We start from the raw sequence: 24,014 nt of genomic DNA on the forward strand, positions 1-24,014 counted from the left end.
GGCTTAAGGGACAATAAAAAATAACAAAGTGGCTAAAGAAGCAGACAAAGAGGAGGCAGGTGAAGTAGTGGGTGGACACAGAGCAGCAGGTGGAAGGGAGTCTGTTTTGAGTCTCCTTTACTTAGAAATCAGTGGCCTGAAATTTTACCTCTAGCCTATTGGAAGTATGATCACAGCCTACCAGAAGCTGAAAGAAAAGGCCACTTGCCCATCTCCCCCCAGAAGAGAGACTATAGGAGCCTGAGAAAAATCCAAAAATACACATAAAGCTATGGAAGGCCCATATTACAGAATTAACTGCTCATTAACAGACACCTTAAAACACTGGGCATAGGAGAGAAATACATTATTAAGCTAAAAATATATGATGGCTATTTCTGCACAAACAGAATAGATGTTTCCCAAGTAGAGCACCTACTATATGCTAGGCACACAGGACAGAAAGTTATCCTTTCCTGCCTCCTAAACTTCGCGGTGATGCCGAAGACTCACCCTCCAAGTAGCTGACCGCTACCTATCCTGCACCTCAGCTTAGCTATCACTTGTTAGAGAAAGCTGAGGGTTACAGGATGGATCAGCACCCCTCCTCTGGGCTGGCACGGGATCCTCACATTCATTCACACAACAGTATTTATTGGGAAGCTGTTACACACTGGGCGCTCCCGCAAACCCTAGGAGCACAGCAATGAAGACCACACAGCAGTCAGCAACCTCACAGAAATGGACATTAAACGAGAGTAGTTACACATCACTTTGGGAGAAATACAGTGCTGAAAACACACACACGCCTAGATAGATAGACACAGACACACACACAAACACCCCCCCCATGGGTCCTGACCAAGCCAGAGGCCTTGGGAACCGTTTCTTTAAAAAGCATTTCCTTTGAGTCCTCTACCATGCTAGACTCTTGGAATGCAAGCGCCAGTAAGACTAAGACTGTCCCAGAGCCGTTCCCAAGACACTCTCCTAACGGAGCACCTGGCACATTGTTACAGCTGCCTGTGTCCTTGGCAGTATTTCTAGGAAGGCAGGGTCTAGCAAATGCACCCAGGCTTCACACCAAGACCTAGCAGAACATGCCGTCAATAAACATTGTCTGAGCTCATCTTCCCTCAAGAATGTCAACCTAGGAAAAGAAAAAAGGAGTTTGCTACCTTTTCTTTAGTAAGAGGAGTTCTATATCAAGTTAGGGTAAAATTTTTTCTGAAAACACCAACAAACTAAACTATTTTTCATTTAAAAATATCTAAACCTACCTAATGCTTGACAAACAGTATCTGGTTCATAGACTACATAACCTGAAGTACAACTCAGAGTGTTTACCACCCCTGTAGCCTGAGATTAGATACTTATGGTCTGTACACCAGGAAAACGGCCTACCTTTCATAATATATTCATTTTCTGAAGAGCCAGGAAGTGTGAGAGCTTTGAAAAGGTTTGTTAGCAGAATCTCAACAAACGGTGCGATTTCTGCAGCTGTAAAGCTATAGATGAAAAAACAGCTTTCAGTCACTACCAACTCTTGAGCTTGTCACTTTGGAACACCCTTCGCAACTACTAAATCACACTCCTTGGCATGAAAGTGAGCCATCTCCCACCACCGACAGCCGGCAGACAGCTTAGGAAAATACTGCTTTTATAGGTACACATGTTAAGTTCCTAAGAAGGCATATCTGGGACCAAACACAATTAAACCCCAAACCAGGCAAACCCAACACCGTCGACGGCCGTTGGGGTCACCCCTGGTTCACGTCTGTCACCATCGAGAACAGAGCCCGGACTCTCAGTCAGCGAGCTTTCCTGGAGGTGGAGCAGGTTCGGAACTGTTTTCTGCATAAATTCTGGGCCTGAAGACAGGTACTGGCTGAACTCGCCTAAAGGATAACCTTTCAACCCTTCATTGGCCACTGAGCATATCTGTACTTCAAGTTCTTGATGAAGAAAAGAACCTAGAATGTTTTCCATCTCTTACCCAAAGCTCAGTTTCAAGAAATAACACTGTTGAAGAAAAGGCCTGAAAAACATGCAGACCACCCTATCCTCTGCATTTTATCCTTGGATCAGGCCACAGCAGTTACTGCCATGGACCCTAGAGAATTACTTTCACTCAGCTGTGTCATGTCTCAGCACTAAATAAGATCACAAACAACAGCCAGGTGAAAATAACGCTGTTGCGTGACGTTGCTGTGAACAGGGCCACTACACAGTGTTCCCCTGACAAAGGCCCACTTCTGAGGTGCCTTCTGAATAACTTTTAATTTTAATCTCATGGACATTATGGACATTTTAACTCACCAAGTTTCTCTCTTTGCCTTGGCCACTAGAGGACTCCACATAAAATCCACAAGTTTCTTTAACTACTGTACAGGATCCTCTGACACATTTCTGTTTATTAACCTCACACCCCAGCTATTTTCCTTTGCTCCGACTTCACTGTCATCATGTGTCGTCTATGGCACACGCAGTCTCAAATCCTTTTGGAATGAGGCACAGTATAAACGAGTAAAATATACACACTTATTTTTCTAACTACTAAATGAAATTATGAACATACTGAGATATCTCTGACCAGTACAGAATGGTCTTCACCCCAAGATGAAAAAATATATTGCATCAAATACTTACAGAGCGGCATTGTTAGGCCCTCTCATAGTAAACAGTCTCTCAAGAGCATGTGCTGCGTAAGTATGAACAACAATACTTTCAGCTTGAAGATGATTAATTAAGAGAGGAATAGAGACTAAAAGATGCTCTTTTGGTACCTGAAAAAAACAACAATATACATGCTGTCACTCACTGATGCTATCTTGAGTAAAAGACAGCTGTAAGAGAGCGACTTGCTGATTCTAAAAAGTATGTTTTTTTTTCAGCCACTATTACAATGGAGATGATACAGGTCAAAGAATCAAAACTTCTACCTTCACATAATGGTTCAACTCACACTCACTTTTCCAATTCTCTTTCTCTGAGCATAAAACTATGGTTAGGGTAAAATAATAATATCATGGAGAAGCAGAGATTTCATTAATCTTAGAACCATACTTTTCACTAGCAAGTATTTCTTAGAAAAGTCATTCAAGCTCTTTGTGCCTCATTTTCTCTCCTTAAAAAAGGGGGGGTGGGCTTCCCTGGTGGCGCAGTGGTTGAGAATCCGCCTGCCGATGCAGGGGACACGGGTTCGTGCCCCGGTCTGGGAAGATCCCACATGCCGCGGAGCGGCTGGGCCCGTGAGCCGTGGCCGCTGAGCCTGCGCGTCCGGAGCCTGTGCTCCGCAAGGGAGAGGCCACAACAGTGAGGCCCGCATACCACAAAAAAAAAAAAAAAAAAAAAAAAAAAAAAGGGGGGGTGATGGCATAAACATAAGCATACTAATCTTCACTAAAAACCTCTAAAACTTTAGCGTATCATTTAGTCTTTAAAACAGAACAGCTTCACAAGGTTGCATGTAACCCTGGTAGATACCTGTCGAAGACACATAAAAAGTATAAATCAAGAAACTGAAGAATCATCCACAGGAAATAAACTGTGGCATACTCTTATGATAGAATACTACACAGCTATTAAAAATGAACTCTAACACATCTACTAAAAACAACGTTAAGCACAAAAGAAAACTAGATATGTAGACCAATACCTATAGTATGGTATCATTTAAATAAATAAAAAACTTAAACCTAGGTAATACTATAGAATTTCTGTGGAAACAAATGTGTAAAGCCATAAATAATCACTTACACTGAATTCATTCATTATCTCTGGGGAGAAAGAGAACAGAATGGGAATGGGGAGGGCGTGCCCTGGGTGCCTCCACTGTGTGTGCAGGTTTAAGTAATTATGGCCTGGAGTTAAGATTTGTGGTGGTTATGTATCATTAAATTATTCTCTATTCCTGCTTGTGTGTTAAAAATAATTTACAAGATGGCTGCAGGGTAATTTGGTGGAGGTATTGGAGGGAGTAAGATGAACTGTGTCTGTCTCACTAAAATTAAAGTGACTTACAGTGTTAAGAATCAGAAGGATTATATAACTAAACAGCAAAAAACAATCCAATTAACTTAGCAGAGGAGCTGAATAATATTTTTCTTATTTTGGGGGGCCACACCGCATGGCTTGCAGGATCTTAATTCCCTGACCAGGGACTGAACCCAGGCCCCAGCAGTGAAAGCGCTGATTCCTAACCCCTGGACCACCAGGGAATTCCCCTGAATATTTTCCCAAAGAAGACAGAGAGACGGCTACAGGCACATGAAAAGGTGCTCGACATCACTAATCCTCAGGGAAATACAAATAAAAAACCACAATGTGGTATCACTTCACACCTGTTACAATGGCTAGTCTCACAAAGACAAGAAAACTCCAGTGGCTCTGCTGGTTGGAACATATATTGATGCAGCCAGTATGGAAAGAAGTACAGAGGTCCCTCAAAAAATTAAAAAGAGTTACCATATGGTCCAGCAATTCCACTTCTGGTTATTTATCCAAAGGAAACAAAAACACTAACTCAAAAAAGATATCCACACCCCCAAGTTCATAGGCAGCATTAACAATGGCCAAGATTTGGAAACAACTTAAGTGTCCATCAGTGGATGAATGGATAAAGAAAGTGTGCAGTGCACACGTGCCCACGCGCACACACACACGCACACACACACACACACAGATGCAATGTTATTCAGCCATAAAAAAAAGAAAATCTTGCCATTTGCAACAATATGTATGGACCTTGAGGGCATTATACTAAGTGAAATGGAGAAAGACAGACACCGCATATCTCACATGTGGAACCTTAAAAAAAAAAAAAAAAAAAAAAAAAAGAAACCACCAGAAAAACGAACTCCTTCGGAGAACAGACTGGTGGTTGCCAGAGGCGGGGAGTGGGTGAAATGGGTGACAGGGGTCAAAAGGTAAAAACTTCCAGTTACAAAACAAGTCATGAGGATGCAATGTACAGTGACTACAGTTAACACTATACTGCATATAGAGAACCGATCTCAGAGAAGTTCTCATCAACAGAAAAAAAATTCTGTCCATGTGTATAGTGACATGTTAACTAGATTTTACTGTTATCATTTCACAGTACATACAAATATGAATCATTATGTTGTATACCTGAAATTAATGTCAATTATTTCTCAATTAAAAAAAAAAGACGAGGCTCACTGAGGGAAGAGTAGATTGGAGTCTGTCCACTCGGGGGGGGGGGGGGGTCTGCTCACTGACAGGCACCAGGTGGTGGAAGTTTTCTCTTTCATTCTCTTTGCTGAGGCCCAATAACTGAATGTGTGTAAGTCAAATGAGGTGGGATTCCATCATAAGCATTAGCACTGTACTTAACAGTAAAAACTTAGTAAATGTAAGCTACACTCTTTCTCCATCACAGCTAACTGTCAAAATGGTATTCAGCCCTGAAGTAGACAGAACTAATAGAATTTATCTGTCTTCCCTGGGGGGTGGCTGTTAATAAATTTCTTTGTTGTGATCTTCAAACAGACAGTAGCAGATACCTTAATGGTGGAATAACTGGTGGCTCAAAAATGCCCACAGTATTTCCAACATGGGAAACAGAGCACGCCTGCACAAGGGGCAGCCCCAGGTGTGGGTCCGTTTTCCTTTCTCTGGCTGAGAGTGCTACAGGTGGCTGGAGCCTGAGTGTGACTGATCAAAACGGGGAATGATATGAAGACAAAGTTCTATAAAGGAGATTTATGTTGTAAAACTAAATACTTCATGATCCACAAATTCTTATTCAGGGTTCAAACTATTTGGAAAATATATGAATCAAGAAATGAAAAATGTGAAGGGTATTTTGATTCTGAACATGTTTGGGGAGCTGTTGTGAAGACCTTTAACAAGGAAAGGGTTGTGACCAAAAGACTCCATCAGTGACTTGAGGGGGTGGATCCAGAGTCTCTGTGTACTTGCTGGACTGACTTTTAGCTTTTATTGGTCCAGTGGAATCAATAAAATTGATCGTGCCTGAGAACATATACAGGTAGATGAAATAATGTCTTCTACCATTAAAAAATAATAATAATCAGAAGGAAATTACAACATGTTTTCTAAAAAGTAAGACCAACAATCAGATGGAAATATGGACAAAAAATAGGAACAGATAGTTCGCAGAAATGAAAATGGCCCTTTAAATGGAAAGATGGGGGGGAGATAAATTGGAAGGCTGGCACTGACACATACCCACTACTATACATATAACATAGGTAACTAACAAGGACCTCCGGTCGAGCACAGGGAACTCTACTCAATACTCTGTAATGGCTTATATGGGAAAAGAATCTCAAGGATGGATATATGTATAACTGATTCACTCTGCTGTACACCTGAAACTTGACACAACATTGTAAATCAACTATACTCCAATAAAAACTAAGAATAAATAAATAAACAGCAAGATTAGCTTTCAAACTCTAAGAAAAATACAACGTAAAACTGCAATAAGATACCATTTCACATCTGTGAGTTTGGCAAAATGGCAAAATTCCAACATCTTTGGGGAAATAGGTGCTATCTTTTTTTAAAAAAATGCAACATGATACAACCCCTATAGAGATTTGGCAAGATCTGGCAAAATTACATATAAGTTCACCCTCTAATCTAGTAATGTCACTTCTAGGAATCTATCTCAAAGTTACAATGGCAAAAACACTATGTGACACATACAAAGCTATTGTTTCAAATAATTAGCATTATTTTAAATAGTGAAAGTTAGAAAACACCCAGAACCATCTACCTCTTGGGGGACTGGTTGAGTAAACCACAGGAGAGCCACGCAGAGTACTATGCTATTTAAATTTAAAAAAAAAAAAAAAAAAAAAAAAAAAAGAGGGAACTGTGTAAATACTACCGTGGAATGACATCCAGGATTTACTAAGTGAAAAAAAGCAAGGTGTCAGAATTTCCTGGTGGTCCAGTGGTTAGGACTCCCAAGTTTTCGGGTTCAATCCCTGGTCGGGGAACTAAGATCCTGTAAACCACGTGGTATGGCCAAAAAAGAAAAAACACCGAAGTGAAAAACAGCGTGTTGAGCACTCTCTTCTGTGTAGGAGGAGGGGAAATACATAAATATGTCTAGGACAATATTAGGTTATATTTTCAAAATTAACTAATGGAAACATAAACCAAAACTTGGTAAAAAAAAATGGTTACTTTTAGGAAGAGAGAAGGAACAGGGAGGAAAGCTAGACCTTTCTGAATGTACCATGCCTGACTTTGGAGGTATGTAAAGTAGCCTTTCTCATGCCCCCCCCCCCAATAAAACAAAAGCCCACAAACAGATGAATCTTATTATTTATCAAGTTAATGGCACAAATGCACAAAGAATAATTTCAAGTTGCTTTAAACATAGTATTTCTTGACTATACATGCCTAATAGGATAATATACGAAGGATATAAAAAACACAAAATCAAACAGCATTCAGCACTATTACTTTAGTAATAATATTGATATTATTTATTTTCTGGCTCTCTCCTATGAAAAAGCCTAAAACCAATTTCCCTAGCACCTAGATTATGGTCTCTAAATAAAATTTCCCACCTTCAAGTGTGGCTAGTTCAGGTCTGGGGCGGGAAATGTACAAGATGAACATGGAATATTCTGTCATATATGGAAGAAGGGAAGCTGTTAAAGGCTACTAAGTGTATGTCAAGAGGACACAGGAACCTACATAATGGGGCTCCTACTGGCCAAAGAAGGAACAACGAGAGAGTCAAAAAATCCCTCATTTGTCCTCTGGAGGCTAGTAAAGCACTTAAACTCATTACTCTGAACTGACACAGGGGAAAAACACACAAACATCTATCCTGTTTTTCCCATTCAAGTTGGTAATTAAATAATCTATGAGGCAGTGGTGTTGGTTGTACAAAAGAATAAACATACTAAAAACCACACAAGTATACACTTAAAAATGGTAAATATTATATTAGTTTGCCTATATCTCAATTAAACAATGTGTCAATGATCACTCTTAGCATCACTGAAAGTGGATGAGACACTGTACGTGTCCTAGTGAAATGAAGCAAAGTAAACCAGTGACAAACTCTCGCCACCCCCCACCCACCAGAGGAATAAAATCTAATCAAGCCCTCAGATTTACCAATTTAGAAATACAGGGAACAGAGGAAGAAGAGGTAAATCATACGACTGAGGATGCAATCAGCCAGAACTAGAATAAGAAACTCTGCCGGGTAAATGACTGGTTTCTCCAAAAAATGACATGAATAAGGGGGAAGAAGGACCCCTCCGTTGTAAATTAGAAGACATGAGACATAATCAACCATAAGCAACGTGTAGACCTTGTTTGGATCCCGAATTTTAATAAAATCACCATAAAACAGTATTTTAGAGAAACTGAGGAAAATTAATTATGGTCTGGCATCCTATTTTTAAATTTAAAAAATTTTTTTTAAATTTTATTTTTTTATACAGCAGGTTATTATCTATTTTATACATATTAGTGTATATAAGTCAACCCCAATCTCCCAGTTCACCCCACCCACCCCACCCCTGCTTTCCCCCCTTGGTGTCCATACATTTGTTCTCTACATCTGTGTCTCTATTTCTGCCCTGCAAACCGGTTCATCTGTACCATTTTTCTGGATTCCACATTTATGCGTTAATATACAATATTTGTTTTTCTCTTTCTGACTTACTTCACTCTGTATGACAGTCTCTACTGGAATCCTAAAGTTCAAGGAGTTATTGTTAATTTTGTCAGATGTGGATATCGAATATCATTGCACAGTAGAAGGGAAGAGAAGCCAGTATACAATAAAACTCTTAAGAGATTAAGTGGCATATAACATAAATGAAAAGCTACTTACTTGATTCCTAAAAATCATAATGTATTTGATACCATCAGCTTTAAGAACAGGAAATTCATTCACTATAAAAAAAAATAAAAAGTCACAGTTATTTTAGTGCTAAGGACCATTAACTCCCAAATTAGTGACAACATTATCAGATTTTAAAAACATGGTTCTGGTAAACAAAATGTCAAGTAATTAAAGCTTAGTTAATAATATAATGATCTACTACACAGCTATTAATACTGGCAAGTTTATAAATAATTTTATTTTTTCCCCCTTAAAGTTTCATTACAAATGAAAGTGTGTTACTTATGTAATTGAACAAAAATGATTTGGACCATGAAATAACGATAGTATCTTCTTCCAAAATTGAAGCTATTCTCAATCAAGAGCAAGTCTCTCTAGATGAGCTTGCACTAGTAGTGGGAAGTTAGTGAAAGGGATAAAATATCGGCCAATTGTTAAAAGCTCCTGAAGCTGAATGACAGTAACATGGAAGTTCTTTATATTATCCCTACCTATTAGTGTATTTAAAATTTCCACAAAGTTTTAGAAGAATATCTATTGATCAACATATTTTTGTAAACATATGAAAGTATCCATTAGTTTCAAGTACTTAAAATTTACTTCAATTTTTAAGGGTTCTTTTTTTTTTTTTTTTTTTTTTTGGTTTCATTGGGTTAGTCAAAAAGTTCATTCGTCCCTTAACATATTCTGGACAAACCCAAATAAACTTTTTGGCCAACCCAATATTTTATTTTTATTTTCTTTGTCGCCATGCAGCTTGTGGGATCTTAGTTCCCTGACCAGGGACTGAACCCCGGCAGTGAAGCAGTGAAACATGGAGTCCCAACCATAGGACTGCCAAGGAATTCCCCAAGAGTTCATGAAAAAAAAAAAAAAAAAAAATTAATTAATTAATTATTTTTGGCTGCATTGGGTCTTTGCTGCTGCACGCGGGATTTCTCTAGTTGCGGCGGCAAGCGGGGGCTACTCTTCGTTGTGGTGCATGGGTTTCTCACTGTAGTGGCTTCTCTTGTTGCGGAGCACGGGCTCTTGGCATGCGGGCTTCAGTAGTTGTGGCTCATGGGCTCTAGAGCGCAGGCTCAGTTGTTGTGGCACATGGGCTTAGCTGCTCCGGGGCATGTGGGATCTTCCTGGGTGAGGGCTCGAACCCGTGTCCCCTGCATTGGCAGGCGGATTCTTAACCACTGAACCACCAGGGAAGTCCCCCAAGAGTTCATTTTTTAAATGAGAAGGAAAACAAACACCAAAGTATAATTTCTAGTGCATTATTATATGTACACTAGAAATATACAGGGACAACTGAGTCTCACTTGTTCCTGTTTGCCTTCTACAAAGAGACATTTTCTTTCTGGAAAGTTAATTTCACCTGGGCAAGATCTGGGGCAACCATTTGAGATTTTATCCAATAAAGTAACTGCAATAAGGACAGGAGCCACCATTTTCAGTATTATGGTGATACAGAGCTGTAACGGTACTCATTTTGTAGTTTAATATAAAAATACAAATAAAAATTGCAGGTATGGGGCTTCCCTGGTGGTCCAGCAGCTAAGACTTTGCGCTCCCAATGCAGGGGACGTGGGTTCAATCCCTGGTCAGGGAACTAGATCCCATATGCCACAACTAAAAGATCCCGCACGCTGCAACTAAGACCCGGTGCAGACAAATAAATAAATAAATGTGTTTTTTTTTTTTTTTTAATTGCAGGTATAGGGCTTCCCTGGTGGCACAGTGGTTGAGAGTCCACCTGCCAATGTGGGGGACATGGGTTTGTGCCCCGGTCCAGGAGGATCCCACATGCCGCGGAGCAGATAGGCCGGTGAGCCATGGCCGCTGAGCCTGCGCATGCGGAGTCTATGCTCCGTACGGGAGAGACTGCGACAGTGAGAGGCCCGGCCCACGTACCGCAAAAAAAAAATTAAAATAAAATTTTAAAAAAATTGCAGATATAGTGTAAGCTGTACTAAAAACATTTCACAAAACTCACCATTAGCTGCTTTTAAATCAGGAAGAATGTGATTCACAAAGAACTCAGTCAGGTTTACAAGTTCATTCGCTTGTGTAATTCCATGCTAAAAAACAAATTCATAACAGTGAAATAACATGAAAAATGTTATTTATTATATTATTATAAATAATGTAATTATTTACCACACTGGAAATTTAGGCAGCTTTAGAAAACCCAGGTTAAAGATGGAAACGAATACTTCAAAACACAAACTACTTACATATAAGACTATTTTAATAGATAATAAACTTCCCTAAATTAAAGAACAGCTAAATTTAAGTTCAGCAAGTTTTATATACTGAGTCTCAGCTAAGGAAGCAAGTGCAGCACCTGTTGATTTTCTGGTCCATAAGAAACTTAATTGCTTAATATATCAGTATAAAGCCATCTTTGGAGACAATATGAATTCTAATCAGAACTAACACATTATCTAACAGAGCAGGCTATATCATCAGAAATATATCACTTCTTTTTGACTTCTGTGGTACCAACAACTATGTTTTAGAAATAAAAATATACTGAAAGGATTCACCTTCTGGGTTTGGGCTTTTGATGCCAAAGACGTCACCAGGTAAATGGCTGCATCTTTGTGTTTCCAGTTGACAGATGGATTTTTTGCATATTCCTGCAGCATGGAATTAACATAACCAGAGAAGATTCCTGTCACGGGTCCCTCAAAAAACTTGCATAATCCTCTTACTAGATCACAAGCAGCCCTGCGTCTAGTATCAATATCTACAAAATCAAAGAGAAATACATTATGGGAGAAAGAAACCACCAACAACCAACTGACCAAGTTTATAAGAAAACAAACTGCCATCTGAGAGCTAACAGCAACAAAAACAATGGAAAAAAAAAAATTCCCCCCACAAATGTAAAATGAGAACGAAACTGAAAGATCATAGTAGTATGATAAACACTAATAAGTATATAAAAAAGAGAAGACAAGTAATTCAACATCTGATACTTTGATATAGCTCATATAAAGAGCTGCTTTTTACCATGTACAAGTTGAAGAAGGAAAACAGTTCTCCAATGAAAGCCAGCTGAAATGACATACTTATCAGGACTCCCTTACCTCCCCATATTTATTAGAAAGAAAGCAACTTTAAAACTGGTTTGCTAAGAGACCAACAGCTAAAAACCAAAATACACACCAGATCCTTCCAAATCTCTTCTTATATACTCCTCAGAATTATCTTCAAAGGCTTCTTCGTCAGCAGCTACAAAGCAAGATGACATTTCAGATCACCTCTTGAAAGACGTGGCAAGTCATTCTTCCTTTACAGTTGAGTGTGCAGAAGAGTATGTGGAATTGCCATGTTTTACAGCAGTGTTCTTTCCCAACAAATGACTACTTCATATGCTCTTAATCATTACTCAGAGCAGCAAACGCTACCCTGAAAGATTAGGTAATAGGTAATTCATACAGCTGCTAGATAGGCTCACTTGTTCTAATGTGAACATCCACAGAACTGGACCTCATCACCAACCTTCAAGTGTTGGGAGACCAATCTAGGGATGCCAACTTGTTATTCTGCCAGATAAGGACATTAAACAAACAATCTAACAACTACTATCACCATTATTTCATAAATAGTCATTTCAACACCAAAACAAGTAGGACAGACAGTATCAGATTAAAGATCTGGCCTTTACATATAGTTTTATGAGAAAAGAAAAGGAAATAAAACTCCACGTTACACTGTCTTTTATTTCCTCATTTTGTTCCTGACTGACTGATCTAATGACTGCTCTTCCCAATTGCCAGAAAGACATTTTGTACAAATACAGACTCTTAGGACTATTTTAACCTTAAGCACAAACTAGGTGGGCTTCAACTCTGTATTTAAAAGTTATCAATCACTTCTTGTCTCAAGTCAACTGTTCAAAAATAGCTTCTGCCTTGGTGAAATACTAAATCCAACAAAACTTAGACTGAATATGTTACAAAAAGCAACACAGAGACTTCTTAAATTCTTAAATTTATACTAACATACTCTTTTAAAAAACAAGCCTTTAATTAATTTTTAATTAATCTCCTAAAAAAGCTTTACACTTTGCCACAATTACCTCTAAACTCCATGTTAGGCACAATAACCTTTTCACAGATACTCGTCAGCGTGTTCTGGTCCTCAAACAGATTCTTATAGTGAGGCCTCTCACAAACTGAAGCCAGAAACTGAATCGCATTACTTACCAACTGGAATAAAACACAAAAATAAGCATATTTTTAAGAGCAAACTGAACCACTTATTTCATGGGGGGAAGGGGATGACTTAATTATTTGTCGCACCGTCACCTTACCAAGTCATATTTAACCTCTTGACCTGTTGTAACTAGTAAATTCCAGATGGCTGTGACAAAACGAGGCAGGTACCGCTGAAATTCTTCATCATATTTTTGTGCATAGAGTGCAGCATTATCACAAATCTGGGATTTTAAGAGCTCCAATAAGCCTGCTTCCTCTTCATCCTCACATAAGAGAAAACGGAAAACTCAAACATACAACTTCAACGCTATCGTAAACATGGAGAGTAGCTGTAATTCCTGAACTCTTTAAAAATTTTACATCAAAGCCAAGCGCTGTGAACTACATCTACGTCAGTGTAAATTTATTCACCTGGTCTATCAAATAAATACAAGATGAAATGCTTCTTATATATTAATCAATGAGAGCAGTTCTCAAAAGTTTTCAAGTTAAATAAAGCCTTTTCAGGACTTCCCTGGTGATCCAGTGGTAAGACTCCACACTCCCAATGCAGGGGGCCTGGGTTGGATCCCCGTTTGGGGAACTAGATCCCGCGTGCATGCCGCAACCAAGAAGTCCATGTGCCTCAACTAAGACCTGGCGTTGCATGCATGCATGCATAAATAAATATTTTAAATAAATAAATAAATAAAGCTTTTCCTTCTGGTTGCTGAATTATAAAGTATTTACATATTAAATCAAAAATAATATATTCCTACAAAAACCTGAGTAATAAAAATCCTATCACATTTTCCTTTGTAACATAGTCTTGCTATCTCCCAAAAGGTTCTCATTTCAAATATATTAAAATGTGTTCTCTTCCCAATAAGCTAATGCTATAACATTCTCACAAAAAATATTCTGGTTATAAAATGTTGAACAACCTAAAGCAGGGGTTAACCTGCTGCCTAATTTCTGAAGTAAAGTTTTATTAAAACCCAGCCACACACATTCTTTGTTTTCATTTGTACAATTTATAGTATTGCCTATGGCTGCTTTCAACTACAACTGCAGAGTTGAGTACAGCCCACAAAGCCAAATATATTTACTACCCGGACCTTTATAGGAAAAGTTTGCCAACCCCACCTGAAACCATGACAGTGACTGATATAATAACGCTTACTACATATAACAGCAATCCACAAATACTTTTTGAGCTATATTATGTGCCAAAGAACTCAAATTGAGAAGAGATAAAAGAACAGCTCCTCAAGGCATAAATATAAGGGATGTCACACAGTGAGATGACACATTTAAAGGGGCAAACAATTCCCTTAAGAATCCTATGTGAAAAATTTCCTTTAGACTTAAGTGTAAAGACAAGCTTTGTTTTCTGAGGGAGTGGTTTCTTCCTAGTGAACTGAAGGAATTACTTTATTGGAACTCTATTTTTTTTGGTTGCTTCTTGTTGTGTGTAAATCTGAGACAAAATTTGCTGTACACCTACAGTAATGACTCTCCCTCTGCATGCCACCCAAACAGATCTGCATCACCAACTGTAATTTTTATCTGGTGTTGAAGTATTCTTAATATTTTACTTTTTACGTTTTTTGTTTGTTGAGAAAGAGGTAAATCATAAATATATTAATAAACAAGCAAATGAATAACAGAGTGCTACATGTTGAAAGTACATATTACAAAACTCAGATCAGAAACTTTTACACGTTACGAACTTTCATGTCCCCTCTTTCCCACACTGTAGATGACTTTTTCAAAAGAGGCTATTATTACAGAGGTTTAAGTTTTCTTAGTATCTTCAACTGACAAATGATTTTCTATTTCATAAAATGTTCACAATGTGAATACTCTTGAGGCCTTACTTTCAATAATGTAACAAAATAGCCTTATCTATAAATTGTGACTTAAGTCAGGACTACAAGAAGGGTAATTCTGCACATTACAATTATCCTCCCTCCAATGTTCTCAGAGGGCACTCAAATAATTTTTTTAACATTAAAAAAATTGAGATATAATTGACATTTAACATTATATTTCAAATAATTCTTTTAAAAAAGCCTACTTGAGGGCTTCCCTGGTGGCGCAGTGGTTGAGAGTCCACCTGCTGATGCAGAGTATGTGGGTTCGTACCCCGGTCCGGGAGGATCCCACATGCCGCGGAGCGGCTGGGCCCGTGAGCCATGGCTGCTGAGCCTGTGTGTCCGGAGCCTGTGCTCCGCAACGGGAGAGGCCACAGCAGTGAGAAGCCCGCGTACCGCAAAAAAAAAAAAAAAAAAAAAAGCCTACTTGGGAAATATTTTAAATAATACTTACATCAGTTTGTAGAAGCTTATTATCTAATGTCAAGAGGGTATGAAAATTGTTCATCCAAGTTTCCATATTATCTTCAAAAAATTCAGGGAGATCCTAAAGAATAAATGGTGACTTGAGACTTTTGGTTGAAGTAATTATTATATTTTAATAAGTTTTCCCCACCACACCAAATGTTTTCCACATGCCTATAGACTCAAGCCCACATTTCTCAGCTGAGACAATGGATACCTATTTTGACAAGAATTCTCTGCTCCAGCTAGGTCTGGCAGATGAGTAAGCCATTCTCACTCTGTCTCGGTAAGCTTTCAACCACAAATGATGCCACCTGTTCCTGTCCCACTGTAAAGCTACTTATTCCTTTAAGGTTCAGCTGAGACTGAAAACTTTCCTTACAAAACTCAGTGCTTACCAATACATTCCTTTTCCTTTCTGAACTACTGCATTTACTGTAAGATGACCAAGTCAGGCTTACTGTCTTATACAGTTACTGATTTCCTGTGGCACAATACTGCCCTCTTAATGAGGGATAAATCCCCCAAGGGTAAAGATTATGCCAAGATTATGCCTCCTTCCTAGTCAGGCTTCCGTGACTAAGAAGTTATTAATCACCTCATTCTACCTGACTTCTAGGAAGTAGAATTCAAAAGAAGGTAAACAAAAACCCAGCGGTATCCTTTAAGAATTTCTCAAGTGGCTGTCTAGCTGAACACTGAAGGTATGCCGTTTTGGGCTGTTCATCTCCTATTCATTCTACCTATTCCTTTTGAGGAATGCTCTCCCTACCACCGTGAGTACAGTCACGTTGGGAGGATTAAGTCCAAGTACTTGGCTCTGGCTAGAGGCAACGAAAAGGCTACATCCCTTCTCTTGCATCTCAGTATAGGAGTCTGTACCAGTAAGACTCCCTTCTCATTCCTGGAGCCCTGAATCTTAAAAGTAATGACAAGAACAGAAAGAATGACTGGAGGCCACCAGCTCAGTAGCAACCGGGTGACCAGGCATTTTCTGCTATAAGATTGTGGCTGTGTTTCCTCTCAAATGCCACTGATCCTTACACCTTCCCAAGTTTGTTTCTTCAGCCTTTTGTCTCCCAGATACGCTTCCATTAAAAGCTATGAGCTTTGCTTCCATGACCTGGCTATTGTAAATAGTGCTGCAATAAACACTGGGGTGCATGTGTCTTTCTGAATTATGGTTTTCGCTGGTTATATGCCCAGTAGTGGGATTGCTGGATCATATGGTAGTTCTATTCGTAGTTTTTTACGGAACCTCCATACTGTTCTCCATAGTGGCTGTATCAATTTACATTCCCACCAAGAGTGCAAGAGGGTTCCCTCTTCTCCACACCCTCTCCAGCATTTATTGTTTGTAGATTTTCTGATGATGCCCATTCTAACTGGTGTGAGGTGATAACTCATTGTAGTTTTGATTTGCATTTCTCTAATAATTAGTGATGTTGAGCAGCTTTTCATGTGCTTCTTGGCCATCTGTATGTCTTCTTTGGAGAAGTGTCTATTTAGGTCTTCTGCCCATTTTTGGACTGGGTTGTTTGTTTCTTTAATATTGAGATGCATGAGCTGTTATATATTTTGGAGTTTAATCCTTTGTCCGATGATTCGTTTGCGAATATTTTCTCCCATTCTGAGGATTGTCTTTTCGTCTTGTTTATGGTTTCCTTTGCTGTGCAAAAGCTTTTAAGTTTCATTAGGTCCCATTTGTTTTTGTTTTTATTTCCATTACTCTAGGAAGTGGGTCAAAAAAGACCTTGCTGTGATTTTTGTCAGAGTGTTCTTCCTATGTTTTCCTCTAAGAATTTTAGTGTCTGGTCTTACATTTAGGTCTCTAATCCATTTTGAGTTTATTTCTGTGTATGGTGTTAGGGAGTGTTCTAATTTCATTCTTTTACATGTAGCTGTCCAGTTTCCCCAGCACCACTTATTGAAGAGACTGTTTTTTCTCCATTGTATATCTTTGCCACAATGGTCATAGATTAGTTGACCATAGGTGCATGGGTTTATCTCTGGGCTTTCTATCTTGTTCCATTGATCTATCTTTCTGTTTTTGTGCCAGTACCATATTGTCTTGATTACTGTAGCTTTGTAGTATAGTCTGAAGTCAGGGAGTCTGATTGCCCATTGACAGACGAATGGATAAAGAAGTTGTGGTACATATACACAATGGAATATTACTCAGACATAAAAAGGAACGAAATTGAGTCATTTGTTGAGACATGGATGGATCTAGAGACTGTCATACAGAGTGAAGTAAGTCAGAAAGAGAAAAACAAATAGTGTATATTAATGCATGTATGTGGAACCTAGAAAAATGGTAGATGAACCGGTTTGCAGGGCTAAAGTTGAGACACAGATGTAGAGAACAAACGTATGGACACCAAGGGGGGAAAACCATGGTGGGGTGGGGATGGTGGTGTGCTGAATTGGGCGATTGGGATTGACATGTATACACTGATGTGTATAAAACTGATGACTAATAAGAACCTGCAGTATAAAAAAATAAACAAAAAAAACAACTAATACTAAACTTTCTTTGGGTTATTTGTATGGAAATATGTTAATATAAATGTTTCAGACATTACATGAAATTTCTAAAAATCTTATATGTTCTGGTATAATGTTATAAGTCATAATTCTAGTTATTACTTTAAAATGTATATCTCAGAAGTAACTAAATTTCCTTGTCAACTGCATTATTATGAACTTCCATCAAATCTTTAACCGTGATCATTTTTAAGTCTTTTGTCATTTACAGACAGTTCTGGGTGTACTGATGCTTTGGCAAAAATGTTCCTATAAAAGGGTTTCATCTTCAAGGAATTCATGGAAAAGACTCTGACACGTACAGGTTTCTGGTAACTGACTATACTGCTGAACTGAATGAATAAGCATTTTCAGAACTCTAATGGAAAGCTGATGAATTCATAAAAGTGCTAACAAAAGCTCATGATGAAAAAAAAATTAATTACATGGGACTGAGTGAACTGATGAAGATGATTATAATTTTTGTGACTTTCTGTTTGAATTAAAAAAAAAAATCCCACAAGGACTCAGAGGCAAAAAATATACCAATAAATTTTCACTGCAAAGTAAAGGAGGTGTTACAGTGGAGGATTACTGGACTGAATGTCAATATTATGACATAGTATGAGTGTGTTTGGTGTTTGGTAATTGCAATCATTGTTGCTTTTGTTGTGATCATCCATTTACAATGCTTGGTGTCAGTTTATTTATCTCTTGTAAAAAAAAAAAAAAAAAAGAATGTGGGGGAATCAGAAAACAAGCAACTAATGTCTTTTTTCAGGGGTGGGAATCAATGCTAGGAAAGAAGTTTTTATCAAGTGAAAAACTTTATATTTGACATCCAAGAATAAGAATCAAAAGCAAGAAATAAAACGAAACTTACCTGAAAGTTTAAACTGTAGAACAGTTTTGAGATTAGGATCAGGGAAGAAAAAAGAATCCTCAGGGCAGAGGCATCATTTGCGTGGGTGCTGCAGAGTTCAATAGTGGCCTTGGAAAGGAATTTAGGAAGACGGTTTTAGTGTATTGTAAACCTTAGTGAAAAAGCCTTGTACTAGGCTGAAACTATTCATACATCTTCTCCAAAATTTGGCTTTTAAATAGTAGTATACAGTCATTTAGGATTTTTGAAAAAACACATTGAAGTATATAGTTTTAAGTTGTCCATCACAGCACTACTGTAAAGTCCAATATTAATATTTTGGACTAGATCCTTCTACTCTCCTCTGTGCATGTATATAACTATATTACACAAAACTGTCTTTATATGCACTCATTAAATAATTCCCTGCCACCTGGCCTGTAGGTTGTTTGCAACTGTTTGTTATTCTAACTGCAATAAACAAGCTTATGTATAAAACTTTGGGCACACTTCTAGTTTTCTGAGTTTGAGATTCTAGAATTGTATTACCAGTGCAGAACAGTATGTTATGAGTAAGAGTTTTGGAAGCCCTACAGATCTGGATACAACCCAGACTCTGTTACTCATAATAAGCATGACTCTGAGTAAGTTATTTTACTGAGCCCCCATCTCCTTATCTGTCTGTAATTAAGAATAATACCTACCTCATAGAATATGAGAATAAAATGAGAAAATATACATAAAAGGTCCTCGTAATTTGTGCACACCTACAATGTAAAAGACACTCAACAAATGTTGCTAACTATATCCTGGAGTTAGAAAATATGAATATTATGGTTTTCTCAATGAAATGTCAAACTCCAGAAAGCTAGTACCATTTATAATCCAATGGACAGGACACTAGTGTTCATTTCACTGGACTCTGGCTAAAACATTTTTCCCCCACCCATCCCTCCCTCCCTGCTCCTGGCTAAAACTTTTTTCTTTTTTTTTTCTGGCTAAAACTTTTAATGTCATTAAAAAGAAATAAAAATCTTTGCTAGCCCAGTAGATGAAAAATATTGACATTTTGTCCAATTTTATTTTTAAAAATAAAAATGTACTATCAGTAAGATATCCTAACCATGAAAAATCCTGTGCATACTCTGTAATTTAGAAAGTTCTGATTATCACACAACTTTCCTTTGAAAACAGGAAATGAGCAGCTTTTCTCAAGTTAGCAACACTAGGTTTGAGGCCTGGCTTTCTTTTTTATTAGCTGTGTGATACCGAACCCTCCACTTTCCTTATCTGGAAATAAAAGGTTAACAATGCTTCTCTTTCAATCTTAAACGAGTTTCAGAAAGATATTTAGGCAAGTTGCTTATGTACTATAAGATGATGTACGGATATATAAATTAAACTCCATAAACAGTCAAATAAAAATACGGACCTATTCCTTTAGAGACACATACTCAAATACTTGAGTGAAATAATATGACGCCTGGGATTTGCTTTTAACTATTTGTACGAAATCAAAGGGAGAGAACAAATTAAAAAGAAATAAAATTCTAGTAACCGTTAAACTTGTGTAGTCAATACACGGGATTTCATTCTACCAGCTTCTCTATTTTGGTGTAGATTTGAAATTTTTCAAAAGAAATGCTGCTCTAAACCATTACCTATCAAATACACTTTCAAAGCAATCTCTTAAACAAAATTTACACAAATATTCAAGCATTTTAAAATATTAAGTAATTTAAAAATACCACCAAGATGTTATCACATACCTTAAATAGATTAGTCAAAGGCAAAGCAAAGGCATCCAGAACAAGTTTAATTTCAGTCCATAACTCATTTGACTTAAATTCATGGCGATATCTAGAAAATTAAGGTGAAAGAGGTAAATTTACAAATTTTTGTTAACTGACTTTAGGTCTTCAAGGCTAGATTAGAGAAAAATCTATGGCTAGATAGCTTTCAGAAATGAAAAGGGAATTCAAGCACAGTTTATCAAGACCAGGTATTTCATAAGTAATAGGGCAATATGAAATAAACATTCTACACTTAAGAAGAAACAAACACAATAATGAGAGGCTTATGCTCTTATTCTAGAATTATCATAAAATGACATAATCACAAAAATATACACAAGCAAAAATATTTGAAAAAATTATTTAAAAAATATGAATTTATATATCAATACCTTTTAAATAAAGAATGTGCTGTACGAAGGACTCCATTAATAACATGGAAATCTCCACTCTGAAAGTGATTCACCATTTCTGTCAACAAGTCAGGCCATTTCTGAGGGAAATCTTCTCTTCCAATAATGCTAATGGCATCACTTAACTGTGGGGAGGAAAGAGACTAATTAGATGAAAGCTCTACAAACAAGCCCACCTAACAAACAGGGCCTCACATACCTGCTTCTGAATTTGCTCTGGGCTGCTAAGCATCAAGTGCACTATGTTAGCTTTAATGGCTGCTCGGTCGGCTTCGCAAATTTTATTTGGTTCATCTTCAACCTAAAAGCAAAACATTAATGAGCAAGTAACATAAATCCGTATCTATGATTGTATGGGTTTGTAGATAAAATAGAACCATTTCTCACTTCCTGGTTTCCTAAGAAAAACAGAGGAAGGTAGGGCCTTCCTTCTACATAAACGGGTCACAGATTCCTTTAATAATCTGATGGAAGCATTTTTCTGCAGAAAAACGTACCTTCCTCCCCAAATGCAAATATTTTACATACAAGTTAAGGAGCTTCTCTGACACCCTGATGCCAATTAAGAATCTCAGTTCTGTAAGTAAACTAATCAGAACATGTGGTTAAAAATCTTTATACATATATGCTACTCAGCCGATATTCATCTTCAAAAGCTTCAATTTGACCGTTACCTTAAGTCAAAGAAAGGTCTGTTCAATGAAAACTTCTTGACCATTACCAGTTTGAATGCATCCAGGACTACATCGCCCAAAGAGATTCTAGAAGTCTCACTAGTTTTACAAATCAAGACAGAGAGATAGGGCTTGCATGTCTACAAGCAGATGAATGGATTTTTAAACATTCTAAAATTCACCAAGTCATTTCTTCACCACATGTGAGAACGCTTGACTGTACAAGCTTAAAAACAATATTTACTATTTTTGAATTCTTCTATGGAACGAGGAAAAAAGATTCTAAATAAATATTTAACTAGATTTAAAGCTGATTTTTTAGAAAAACTGACCATTTCTGTCAACTTTAATACTTTCTAAGTATCATTACTGCTATTACTAAAAACATTACTCACTTTTTTCTTTATCCTAACACAGTTACCTCAACCCCAGCATTACTGACATTTTGGGTCAGAAAAATCTTTCTTATGGGGATCTTTCTTGTGCACTGTAGGATGGTTCCCAGCACCCTCAGCTTCTACCCACTAGATGCCAGACACCCTCCCCACCCCACCCCCAGCGTGGACAACCAGAATATCTCTAAATATTCCCAGGCTGGCAAAACTACCCCCAATTTAGAACCACTGTCATAGCTAAGGTAGGGAACATACCCGTGTCTCAATGTATAGCTATACTGATCATTAAACTTGCAGTATAATAAGATTCACCTTATGATTAGAAAATATTTCCATATCCCACAAGACACAGGACAAATCCCTTATCAAAAACTTCAAATCTAAATTATTTTTTATTCTACACATATATATGTATAGAATGCATATATATATATTAAAAATGTGTTTTTTTCCAGCTTTATATAATTTTTCCTTATTTACAATAGAAATTGCTTCAATTACTCATTTAGACTATATCTTTCCATGTAATATCTCTTCAGCAGACAGTAAGCTAAAGTTAAATTTCAACCAACTGGATGTTAAAACGAAGTCTCACACTCTCTAGCAACCTGGGTTATGAAGCTGACTTAACTGATATGAATTTAAATAAAACAGCAACTTGGAAAAACGTCCTGTTTAACTTTTGTCAATTCTTTTGCATTCTCTACATGGACAATCATGTCATCTGAGAACAAAGACAGTTTTATGTCTTTCCAAATGGTGTATTTCCTTTTCTTACTGCATTATCTTTTTTTTTTTTTTTTTTTTTTTTTTTCGGTATGCGGGCCTCTCACTGTTGTGGCCTCTCCCGTTGCGGAGCACAGGCTCCAGATGTGCAGGCTCAGCGGCCATGGCTCACAGGCCCAGCTGCTCTGAGGCACGTGCGATCTTCCCAGGCCGGGGCACGAACCCGTGTCCCCTGCATCGCCAGGTGGATTCTCAACCACTGTGCCACCAGGGAAGCCCACTGCATTATCAAAGACATCCCTGGAGGTCCAGTGGTTAAGACTCTGTACTTCCAATGCAGGGGGCACAGGTTCGATCCCTGGTCTGGGAACTAAGGTCCACATGCCATGGCAAAATAATAACAATAATAAAAAAAATACTTCCAACACAATGTTGAAAAGGAGTGGTAAGAGGGGACACCCTTGCTTTGTATGTAACTGATCTTGGTGGGAAAGCTTCAAGTTTCTCACCATTTAGTATGATGTTAGTTATAGGTTTTTCACAGTCTTTACATTGCCGAGAAAATTCCTCTCTATTCCAAATTTACTGAGTTTTTACCATGAATAGGTGCTGGACTTTGACAAATGCTTTTTCTGCACCTAATGATATAATAATGTGATTTATCTTTTCTTAGTCGATAGGTTTTTGAATGTTGAACCAGCCTTGCATATCTGGGATAAATCCCAGTTGGTCATGATATTTTTATACTTTTGGTACATTTTTGGATTTGACTTTTAATATTTTGTTGAGGAGGGTCCTGCTTTTATCTTTAATCTGTGCCTGAATCGTTCAGGAACACTGCATATATCAATCTTATAAACATGCAGGGTCTTAAACTATGTACTCACAAAATACTTACAATTCTCCAGTTTCTTTTAATATAGTTCTTGAATGTTACTGAGGCACACACTTTGATAACATTATCCTGAGACTTCTCCAGTAATGTTAACAGCAACAGTGGGTAATTCTGATTTCCTTCTACAGATTCAAGAAACTTCTCAGCTGTAAAACAATTTCCATGTTAGAAGATTTGTTACTACAAACAAATCTTAAGACTTCATGAATATGTGAACTATGTATATCTCTGATTGAAGCATCATGGAAAGATTAGGGTATTTTTTCCCTTACGGAACCTATCACTTTTAGTGCCTCACTTCTCTTATCTATTAAATGAACTACATATGATGTTACATTAAA

At 37.7% G+C, this 24,014-nt stretch overlaps 1 protein-coding gene across 1 annotated transcript in view; it reads right to left on the reverse strand.

Moving 5' to 3' along the window:
- CSE1L (chromosome segregation 1 like) overlaps window positions 1–24,014 on the reverse strand; it is a 41,634-nt gene that overhangs the window by 6,397 nt on the left and 11,223 nt on the right. The window contains exons 3-16 of the mRNA XM_059036034.2: window positions 23,677–23,819; window positions 21,183–21,284; window positions 20,963–21,108; window positions 20,547–20,637; window positions 18,799–18,906; window positions 15,379–15,471; window positions 13,164–13,331; window positions 12,930–13,059; window positions 12,014–12,079; window positions 11,389–11,591; window positions 10,836–10,920; window positions 8,840–8,901; window positions 2,629–2,765; window positions 1,384–1,487 (exon numbers count right to left, since the gene is read on the reverse strand). Of these exons, the coding sequence (XP_058892017.2) occupies window positions 1,384–1,487; window positions 2,629–2,765; window positions 8,840–8,901; window positions 10,836–10,920; window positions 11,389–11,591; window positions 12,014–12,079; window positions 12,930–13,059; window positions 13,164–13,331; window positions 15,379–15,471; window positions 18,799–18,906; window positions 20,547–20,637; window positions 20,963–21,108; window positions 21,183–21,284; window positions 23,677–23,819 (1,638 nt within the window). The remainder of the gene's footprint in view (window positions 1–1,383; window positions 1,488–2,628; window positions 2,766–8,839; window positions 8,902–10,835; window positions 10,921–11,388; window positions 11,592–12,013; window positions 12,080–12,929; window positions 13,060–13,163; window positions 13,332–15,378; window positions 15,472–18,798; window positions 18,907–20,546; window positions 20,638–20,962; window positions 21,109–21,182; window positions 21,285–23,676; window positions 23,820–24,014) is intronic.

This window comes from Kogia breviceps, chromosome 14 (genome assembly GCF_026419965.1).
Source record: "Kogia breviceps isolate mKogBre1 chromosome 14, mKogBre1 haplotype 1, whole genome shotgun sequence".
In the NCBI taxonomy this organism is placed as follows: domain Eukaryota; kingdom Metazoa; phylum Chordata; class Mammalia; order Artiodactyla; family Physeteridae; genus Kogia; species Kogia breviceps.